Here is a 10,647-nt window from a genome sequence, read left to right as displayed (position 1 = left end):
TTTTACGTTAGGAGTGTTTTTTTCAGTGAAGTGAACTGAAAATGAGGCTTAAATCTGTCAACAAAAATCTAGACTGAGAGAACCTGAAACAAGCTGGCACAGAAATGGAAACACTAGCCTAATGCTACCTAATGGTTTCTTGTTAGACTCATAATATTTTAGCTTACCTGCTCTAAAAATGCTTTGATTGCACATTTACATTTTGCTATTGTTTACTTACATTTTTTGTGCAGGGTAAGAAATTATTTTTCCTCCTTCCTACAGTCTTTACACCTCTGGGTGTAAAAATCTTTGAGGTATCCAGATTGTCCCCGAGAAAATAATTTTCCCAAGCTGCCTTATATCTTCTCCTGCAAAGTTTTCACTAAAGGTTTACAGCAAGAGATAAGAACTGTCTTTTCAATAGTAATAACATGAAAAAGATCCTGTATTTATAGCTCCTCTACAAAGATTAAACTGAACTGTTGCAATAAATCTTTCAAGATCTTGAACTCCTGAAATATTCCAAATCTGTGTGTTGTCATAATCATTGTAAAAGTAACTCTGGTTTTCTAGACATAGAAAAGAAAGTAAAGTAGTACATCCTTTGCTGGAAGCAATTAACTGAATTCATCCCAGTTAACTACAAAATTTGTTTTTGAAAAATGCAACGTGATGGATAAGCACCTCCTTCCATCTTTGTTGCAAAATTAAAAATAATTTCATGAGAAAAGCAGGATAAACAGATGTGGTACTGTGCCTGATTCTACTTTCTGGTTGCTTCTTTCTCTGACTTCTAACTTTTTTTTTGCTGCCCATGATCATCAGTGTTGTTCCTCATTCTTCTGAGGCAATCACAACTTGGGGAAAGTGAAGCTGAACAAATAAATACTTGTATTTTTGTTACATCTGTCAAAATGGAGATTTTGGGATGAGCTGTGATCTAGTGCACACTCAGGTAAATCATTTTCACTGCATGTGTAATAGACATGAGAAGTACGACCGGCTTCTCTTGGTCCCTATTCTCCCATAATCTACAAAATTTCAGTCTTCCTCTGCATTTCATTTCTGTTCTTATTAAGCCCTTGGAAATCCAGGCACTAAGCACCCAGTTCCTTACATAACTACGCACACATATCCTAATGCTCCTTTCATTTTTGATTTCTAAATATCAAACTCAAACAATTTTATCCTTTCTTTTTTCTGGCACACTTCAACATTCCACTCTATGGACAGTTCTGGTGGACATAACCTTGCAGATGCTCATCCCTGCACAAGAAGGGCTTTTTTCCAGGTAACTCATCTACTCATTTCCTTCCTGAGTTTGCTAAATGCCTGACATCCACTCTTGTGACACTAAGCATCTTGTAGATACTGTGAAGAAAACCTAAGTGCCAAATAGTTGCTTTTGGGGGTTTGTTTTCAATGCATAGCCCTCCCAGTTCCACTAGTTTGACCTGAAAGCCAATCAGAATGCCACCTGTCTTTGCTTGTTTTCTTACTGTGGGTGAATAAAGATCATATATTTTCACGGTAAAGATGTGGTCTAAGGTAAATGCTTTATTTTACTTCAATCAGGGATAGGATTTTTCTTGTAGTTTTTCTGTACAATCATTTACTCTAAGTTCAGGCATTTTTTCCCTGTAGAAAACAGACGTTTTCCCTGCAGAAACATAGGTATTATGAGACAGAAAGTTTGAAATGCTTACAGCTGCTTTCTCTGTGAACACTGGTTTATCCTCATGGTGCTTATGAAATCTTTTATCTGCATTTACCCTTTGCACATAAACAGTCAATGTAACTCTGAAGACCAGTGATTTTCTAAGTATCTCATTATTTTTTTAACATTACCTGTTTGGAGAGATCTCAGTTGGATTGGAGTGACCTTTAGCATCTGAAACCATCCCATTTTCCTCAAGCTGCTCCACAATGCACATTTTATGGAGGCACTCCTGCAGAAGTATAAGTGTGTGTGTGTGTGTGTGTGTGTGTGTGTAACATACTGAGTTGCACACTTCGTAACATAAGCCTAGTCCTAGTTCCAGGGTGAATTTTTGTTAGAAACTAAACAACAACAACCCCAAATCCCCAAAATAAATAACACCCCGTTCCCCACCCCCTCCCAAAAAAACCAAAACCAAAAACCCAACAACCCAAAACCTGCCCCTGCCCAGATGACAATTTTGTTTTGCAGTCCATACTTTCCTTTGGCAGCCCTTTCCAGCTCCACTTCAGCTCCAGATCTAAGCTTATGTTCTCTCTCAAGCTTACGCCTAACCCTGCTTTGAGGGTGAGCCCTACAAAGGGTCTGCTGGATAAAAAAACCTCAGTCAGTTATCTTAGTACAATAAGGGGAATATGGCCATCATTTTATGAAACTTTTAAACTGACTGAGCATTTAAATTCAGAATTCTGTTTTCGATACCACTAACTTTTCCTGATGACAGGAATAAAAAATACCTTTTGACTACAGCTCATTTCCTCTGTATACAAACTGGCACTCACATTTTCTGATTTAGATTTCATTTAAATCTTTCCAAGCTTTCATTATTTTAACAGAGTCTAAGCTCATCCTTTGGCTGTGAGGGCAATAAAGGGGTAAAGAGCTCCCTGTCATCAATGATGTTTTACTTGCTGTGATACCATTCTGCAAAAGGTGAGGTTTCTCTACCTCTTTCTGTTGCACCTAAGGCCGCTGGAGCTGCGCTTTCCATTGCTGTGTGATGTGGGGAAGTGACAGCTTTGTGAGAACCTGTTCATCTCTACACATCTTAAAGGCTCAATGAAAAAGCCACTATCTGTTTTCAGACTGTTGGCTATGAAGAGTTTCCATCATTAAATTAATAAAAATGTGACAAACTGGGGTGGGAGGACTGAATATAAGTGTATTTGCTTTTGGGAGTGTCATTCTTGGCACTTACATGTAGCAGACTGGCTTTAGTATCCAAGGAGTGTAGTGTAACATTTCGGACTGTTTGGACTTTCTGGATAGAAAATATTTTTGAAAAATTGTCTTCAGTTTTGAGCTTCATGGTTGTGTGCTGTTCTGTTGGTGACCTTGAGTGGTTAAAATTTAAAAAATACAACTCTGACTACAAGAAGTAATCTGGTTTGTTAACATGAATTTTTAAAAATCTGCTCTCTCTTTTTTTCTATTTTACACAGGGTAAAGTCATAGCCATTTAATAATAGTTTGTTTAAAATGCTTTTTTTTTTTTTCCTACACGATTTCTATTAACATACTTTCTTTGCTTTTGAATAATGACAAGCACCGGGGCCACAAAAAATGACACAGGTAGAGAATAAAGTTACACATGCTTGGAAATCCAGATGAAACAAAGCCCACAAGTGATATGTTGCTACCATATTTTGTGTGTGAACACCCTCCAGCAGTCTCCCCAGTTCTGTGTTTCCAGAACTGGAAAAATGTTTCCAATGCAGTAAAAAACCCAGTAAATATTTGAAGTTTCTTCCCCTTGGCCCAGATCATGAAATAATCCATTACATTGTAAATCTTCCTGTACCATGCAAATCCCTTTACAAGGATTAGGAGATTGTAACAAAGATGATCATATTTCAAGAGGTACCAATGTAAGTTATACATTTCTGCTGCAGATTTCATACAGTCCTCATCCAACACGCTACATACAGTGACCCAAATGAACAGGTGCTTTACATTTATTGAGAATCTTAATTCACACAACAATAAAAAAGAAGGCTCAGTTACAAGGCTGTGCAGCACATTCAGTCTGCACTCTCTGAGGGGACTCAACAATAGCTGAGGGTGTGCAATGGAGCAAAGACTATGCAATCAGTGACCCCTTGCCCCTCGGGGGCGGGAGGGGGGGAGAGGAGAATTTCAGTAAAACACAAAGAAGCTGCTGTTTCTGCTTTTGCTGCTATCAGCCTGGGTTCTACTGACAGAGCACCGCCTGTTAAATCTATTTCTGCTCCTAGCTGCTTGAGCAAGAGTAGAGGGAAACTATGTTTTATCATTCTGCATCACTTCTGTTTCTTTCATGGGATCGGATCCTATTTAGGGGGGATAAGGTAGAAGCATCTGACTTGGCTAGATTTCCTCTGTACACTAAGAGAATGCAGCACTTTGCCAGCATTTTGCATTAATGCTGATTCATTGAGTAGAACTGAAGTGCTACCTAAGGAAAAACTTCCATGAGGAGCACTTAGTTCACACCACTAAGTAGTGTTTGCATAATTGGTGGTATCTACTCATACCTGTAGAAGTAAGTCTGAATGGATATAGGATTTTAAAAAAATACAGGACAAAATTTGTGAAGGAGTCTGACTTAGTAGCTCTTAGACCCTTTTTTCAAATCTGGCATTCTGGTCTTATCTAAAACCAGTTTCCAAATTTAAGTCTTTCATGTCTCTCTGGATTTGTCTATAACTAAGCAAGCCTAACCTGTTTAATTAGTACCATACTTAAAAGTCTTTGTTAGCTTTGAGAGGAGGGAGGGTGAAAGGGAAAATTGAGGTACATGGGACAGATACACAAATACAGCTGAGAGATCAGGGACTGTAATCCAGACTTTCAGGTTCCTTCTTGAATTGTGCATCCCACTCCATTTTTTAAAATTTGTTACCAATCAATTCAAATCGCTTTGTTTTTATACTCGGCAAACACTACTGAATTTGCATTCTAAAAATGAGATGACAATCTGACCCTTGGTTCCACCCTTCTACAAATGACCAAAAGCTGCAAAGATGATGATAATGCTGATGGTCACTCTGTTGCCAACGATTATAATGTACTAACAAACACTTGGTACCTTCACTTACATTGAGAGCTACATATCGAGCGCTGTTGCAGGCTCAGCCTTCATAAAATAAATATTGTAGAACCACAGAATTCTGAATTGGAAGGGATCCATCAGGATCATCGAGTCCAACTCCTGGTCCTATGCAGATTATCCCAAGAATCACACCATGTGTCTGAGAGCACTGTCCAAATGCTTCTTGAGCTCTGTCAGGCTTGGTGCTGTGATCACTGCCCTGGGGAGCCTGTTCCAGTGCCCAACCACCCTCTGGGTGAAGAACATTTTCCTGATATCCAACCTAAACCTCCCCTGACTCAGTTTTATGCTGTTTCCTTGAGTCCTGTCCCCTCATGAGGAAGTCTGAACTGCAATGAGGTCTCCCCTCAGTCTTCCCCAGGCTGAACAGACCAAGTGATATCATCTGCTCTTCATACGGCTTCCCCTACAAACCCTTCATCATTCTTGTGGCCCTCCTTTGAACATTCTCTAACAACTTAATGTCTTTTTTATATTGTGGCACCCAAAACTGCCCCAGCACTCCAGGTGAGGCTGCTCCAGCTCAGAGCAGAGCAGGACAATCCCCTCCCTTGCCTGGCTGGCGATGCTGAGCCTGCTGCACGCCAGGACAGGGTTGGCCCTCCTGGCTCCAGGGCACGGCTGACCCATATTCAACTTGCCATCGACCAGGACCCCCAGGTCCCTTCCTGCAGCGCTGCTCTCCAGCCTCTCATTCCCCAGTCTATACACACAACCAGGCCTGCCCTGTTCCCTGTGCAGAATCTGGCACTTGGCCTTGTTAAACTCCACACAGTTGGTGATTGCCCAGTTCTCTGATTTCTCAAGGTCTCTCTGCAGGGCCTCTCTGTCCTCAAGGGAGTCAATAGCTCCTCCCAGTTCAGTGCTATCAGCAAACTTACTTAATGTACATGTAATGTAGATTAGCTTCTTATGAAAAACAAGGTGGAAAGAGAGGAAACTATTGCTATGTCTGACCTGGTGAGTAGTTTGACACAAGTGTAGCAAAACATGTGGTGCTGAAAATCCAGTGCCAGGTACCTTCAAGATTTTAACTTCAGGCTAGCAGCTGTAGTTTGTTCCTGTGACTGCAGGTCTGGAGCAGCCTGGTAGTTTCATTTGGAAAAGGAACCCATTTGATGTGTGGTGTGACGACACTGAGGACCAAAGCATAGCAAGTGGGGGAGTTTGGAAAATCAGCTTTTAAAGGATGGGTTTGACCTCCTGAACCAAAGAGCAACACAGATGCCTGCAAACTTCGCTAACTTTTTAACCTACTCAAGGATAACCAATTTGATCCAAAAGTACAAGATGTCATTTAAAAATATGTGATGCCTAGGGAGGCACAGCTGACCAACAGCAGCGATATGGGAGGTTTCTTAAGTATTTCACATTTGGGAATAACCACTGCACAAACACAGTATTTATCCACCTGACTTGGAGCAGTTCTAGCAGGATGCACAGCGTACCTCTGCTCCTGCCATTATATAAGGTAGTCAGGTTCTAAGTGAAATAGTAATTTCATTATTTTTGGAAACATTTGTAGTAGCACAGATATGAACTTAGACATTTTGAGGGTACAAATTGTAAAAATTCCAGCTTTGACATTTCCCCCACCACATCCTGCATAGGAGAACCATGGGAACCAGCACCGTTTGGTTCTAAAGAGATGTGTGTTTCTGTCAGGCACAGAATACAGAGAAAATGACAGCGCTTCAGTAACCTAACCAGAACATCAGGTACTATTTTCTTCAAGTGATGATCCTCAAGCTTTGGTTTTCTATATAATTTTTTAACTACTTTTTAGCTTCTGCATTTGAATGACGTCTCAGTTATAAAGGACATTAGGAAGAACTTCTTCACAGAAAGGGTGATTAGACATTGGAATGGTTTGCCCAGGGAGGTGGTGGAGTCACTATCCCTGGAGGCATTTAAGGAAAGACTGAATGTGGTACTTAGCGCCATGGTCTTGTTGCAAAATGTGGAATATGCAAAATTTCCTTAAGAAAGGATGTTCTATAATGTTTGATCTTTGCATACTTTCAAGACTAATCAACAAGAAAGGAGATCTAATTGGTGGAGCAGGGAGCCACTAACAACTTCTAAGTGATCTCCAGGTGTTAGATAAACAAATTACTTGTTGGTAGAATTACCTTGTTAAGGTTTAGGGCTGGGCGTGCTTCAGTGATCTCAGACCTGGGGGTAGGTTAATAAAGCTTGGGAAGAAGGATGGACCCCTGATGGTGGATACAAAGAATGCAGAACTTATGGGCCATAAGGACATTTGGCAGAACCCCCAAGATAAGGAAGAAACTAATAAAGACAACTCAGCAATTGTGCTGAAATCAGTTCCAGCTGGGTAAAAGGTAATTCCCGAAGGGGAAGATCACAGCCACGGACTCACAGCACCAACCCAAGAAACCACCAACTCAAATAAAGACTGAGCACACAGCCTGATTAACATGAGGAGGAAGAGAATCATTAACCAATATAAGATAGAATACTAATTAATAAGAGAACTATGTAACTTGTAGCCAATGAACACTAATTCCTTTCCTGAAATATATAAATAGTACGAAAATTCTGATAGTTTGTGTGCTTTATTTGTGGAATACCACCGAGCACCCAGGCTTGTGGAACTCTGAAATAAATAATCAACACCTCTCCAGTGTGCATTATTGGCTTAGTGCACACCGGGTAATGAATCCGAGTTTTGTGGACAAGTCTGGTTGACAAGGTGGTGTTTGGTCACAGGTCGGACTCGATGACCTCAGAGGTTTTTCCAACCTAATTGCTTCTGTGACTCTGCGGTTCTGTCTGTCGCTAAACTTTCTCTAAAAGCTGACATTTAAAAGCGCGTGCTGATCCCTTTAACTCTCCCATCGCAGCCGCGCCGTTTGCGAGACACAAAAAGCCGGGCGCCTGCCAAGGGCGGACGGCGGGATTCGTGCTCGGCGCTGAAACAAGGAGCACCCTCCCGTGCCGGGAGATGGCCGAGGGACAGTCCCCTCTGTCCCTGCGTCCCGCTGTCCCGCTGTCCCGCTGTCCCGCTGTCCCGCCGTCCCGCCGTCCCGCCGTCCCGCTGCCCCTCTCTCCCGCAAGATGGCGCCGGGCGGGCCCCTCAGCCCGGGACTTGCAGCCGGAGGCTGCGCCAGGGGGCGCGCGAGGCCCCGCTCCGTCCCCGCCGCCGGAAGCGCGCGCGGGGCGGTGGCGGGATATGGATCCCGAGGAGGAGATGCCCGAGCTGTCCGACGGCGAGGAGGCCTGGGACGATGAGGAGGAGGAGGAGGAGGAGGAAGGCACTGCCGTGGCCCAGAGGACCCGCTGCCTCTTCTGCGACAGGTGGGGGGCCTCATGAGGAGCCCGCTGCGCTGCGAGCGCCCGGGCTCGGCCCGCGGGAGGGAGATGATGAATTCCGTCCGGGCTTGTAGCCTCGCTCTGTAGCTTGTTGATCGCTTACACGGCCTCTGTGGAACCAAAGGTGGGTTAGATTCAGACTGAAGGAAGGAAGAACGTGGAAAGAAGGTAATCCCCTTCCCTCGTACTGAAGCACTGTGGAGGATTTTCTCTTTTTTTTTCCTCTCTCTTTTTTCCTTCGCCAATATGGAGATGAGAGTTTTGATTTCGATGCTGCAGATCAAGCTGTTCCACCCACCTTGTGTTGGTGTGGTTTTTAGATTTCAGGTTTAACGCAGTCTTTGCTCTCAAGGAGTGTTTGGAAGTTAACAGGATCTGTGGGTTTGTCAAACAAAATTTTTGTCTTCATTGGCTTTGGTTTCAAAATGTTTGACAAACAAGGTAAAAGCTTCTATGTGAGGCATGTAAGCCAGTGCCTGGTCATCCTTTCTCAAGGGCAGGAAATGTGTTCTAAATTGCCCAGTAAGTCAGAACAGAGCATATAGCACTAATAAGTTGGAATTTAACATGTCAGTATTGCATATTTAACAGCTTGTTATTTACAGGTTGTTTAGTTCTGCTGAAGCTGTGTTCTCCCACTGCAAGACAGAGCATCAGTTTGATGTTAGTGATGTGATCCAGAAACACGGTAAGTTTTTGTCATGACTTATCACTTCCTTTTGTGTGTAAGTATCTCATTTAAAATACATTGCAAATATTAATTGGTTTCTAACTGATTTCCTGGTTCGCAGCTGAAGCTTCCAAGATTGGATAAGATGAGCTATTGTGGAAAAAATGCTTTTACATTTTCTTGATGCTGGCTGCTTCCTGTATGCTTTTTTTACTGGTTAAGCTCTCAGCTGGTGACAAAAGTAAGATTGATCTCTGCTGGCTTGTGCTGATTCCTCACTGCCTACTTGATCGACCTGAGTCAGACACTACCTGATTGATCTGGTCTGCTATGATTGATCTGATCTGATCTGCTGGAAGCTCTTGCCTGAGCAGTGATGCTGCTCTTGGGCTCAGTATTTAGCAGAGCCCCATGGCTTGTGTCCGTCAGGTGATCACAGGAAGGCATATCCTCCCATATCGGTTTAATTCTTTCCAGTCAAGCTTAAGCTAAGCTTTCACTTGAAGCTGTCATTATAGATTATATATTGTAAGGTATGGTCTGGTCTGTTTTCTGTCTAAAATCCAGGGAAAAGTATTTTGGGTTTATCTTCGCTGTTCCTGGGGAGAGAACACAGTTAAACTACTATTACTTTGGCCAAGGTGGCAATTTTAAATCAATATTGGTAGGTATTCTTGACGCATAGCATCAATTTACATTCTCTTAAGCAGAAAGCTAAGAATATGAACAGGGGAGCACAACAGCCTAAAATAACAGGTAGCTAGTAGGAGATAAAAGAGTGGCTGTCCTGATGTACTTGCTGCCAAATGAGTGAAATCCCTGTTCATAGTCCCTGTTTGAAAGTGTTCCATTCTTAATTTGTGGCAAATGTATTTGTCCTTTTGAGGGTGAGGATTTCCTGGTTCAGTCCTAAGGAGAAGAAAAACATAGATGGGAAACTTAAGATAGGAAGACTGCTCTAGATAGTGATGTACACCCCAAGGGGAAGTTTGAACCAATTACCAAGTGAACAGGTAATTAGTATTCACATAATTATAAAACGTGTGCTTTTCTGTAATACAAATGCTCTCTCCCTTTTTTTTCCCTCTCAGGACTCGATTTTTATGGATACATTAAACTAATAAACTTTGTCCGATTAAAGGTAGGTGTGCCACGTACTACTTCTGTATTCTGATTCTGGAGAATAGGAAGTCAAAGTGCTGTGCTTTCAGTTTGCCCTTTTCTAATAATTGCATGAGATTTTGTATTGTAGTTTTAGAAAAAGAAATCACAGAAATTAAAATAGCTGTTGTTTGGTTTATCTAGATATGAGGCTGTTTTAATTTTAAATAGATTTAATTAATGTGAAGTTTTGTTTTCAGAAGGGAATGTTGAGACTTGCACAAAGCCTCCATGCTATGTAGTATCATCTTGTTTTGTTAGTTTTTCTTGGCCTTTGACTCTGCTGTCTCACTTCAGAAATGGGTTCACTTCTCAGTAACTGAAGTTTCTCAGTCCTTGCATCTGTGTTGGTGTAAAGCCTTTCCTGAGGGTGTGAGCTGGCCAGACCCCTATGCAGTAAGGACAATACCTGATCTCTTAAGTTACAGAACTTAAAGCTTTCCTAAAATGATACCTGAGTCAGGAAAGCTAATGGGAACCTACACTTTCAAGATAGGCCTTGGTATATTTTGTGTGTCTTGTGACTTTGTTCCTTTGTTCCTTTGTTATTCCCTAAAAGTTTAGGTTAAAACTCAGTACCATCTTACCTTATTAAGTATTTTTTTTACTCCAGTCTTCAAATTTTAAATCCTCAAGTAGTTATTTATAAGGCAAAAACTGAAGTCCATATCTGACTTCTTTTTTCCT

The 10,647-nt window shown here is 41.9% G+C and overlaps 1 protein-coding gene across 1 annotated transcript in view; it reads left to right on the top strand.

The window, feature by feature from the left end:
- Positions 1 to 7,960: 7,960 nt before the first annotated feature.
- PRMT3 (protein arginine methyltransferase 3) overlaps positions 7,961 to 10,647 on the top strand; it is a 55,252-nt gene continuing 52,565 nt past the window's right edge. Inside the window, exons 1-3 of the mRNA XM_010412667.2 lie at positions 7,961 to 8,114; positions 8,735 to 8,817; positions 9,891 to 9,940. Of these exons, the coding sequence (XP_010410969.2) occupies positions 7,990 to 8,114; positions 8,735 to 8,817; positions 9,891 to 9,940 (258 nt within the window). The 5' untranslated portion in view covers positions 7,961 to 7,989. The remainder of the gene's footprint in view (positions 8,115 to 8,734; positions 8,818 to 9,890; positions 9,941 to 10,647) is intronic.

This window comes from Corvus cornix, chromosome 5, assembly GCF_000738735.6.
Source record: "Corvus cornix cornix isolate S_Up_H32 chromosome 5, ASM73873v5, whole genome shotgun sequence".
Lineage (NCBI taxonomy): Eukaryota > Metazoa > Chordata > Aves > Passeriformes > Corvidae > Corvus > Corvus cornix.
The sequence above is the reverse complement of the archived record's forward strand: the minus strand, read 5'-3'. Positions and strand labels throughout refer to the sequence as shown.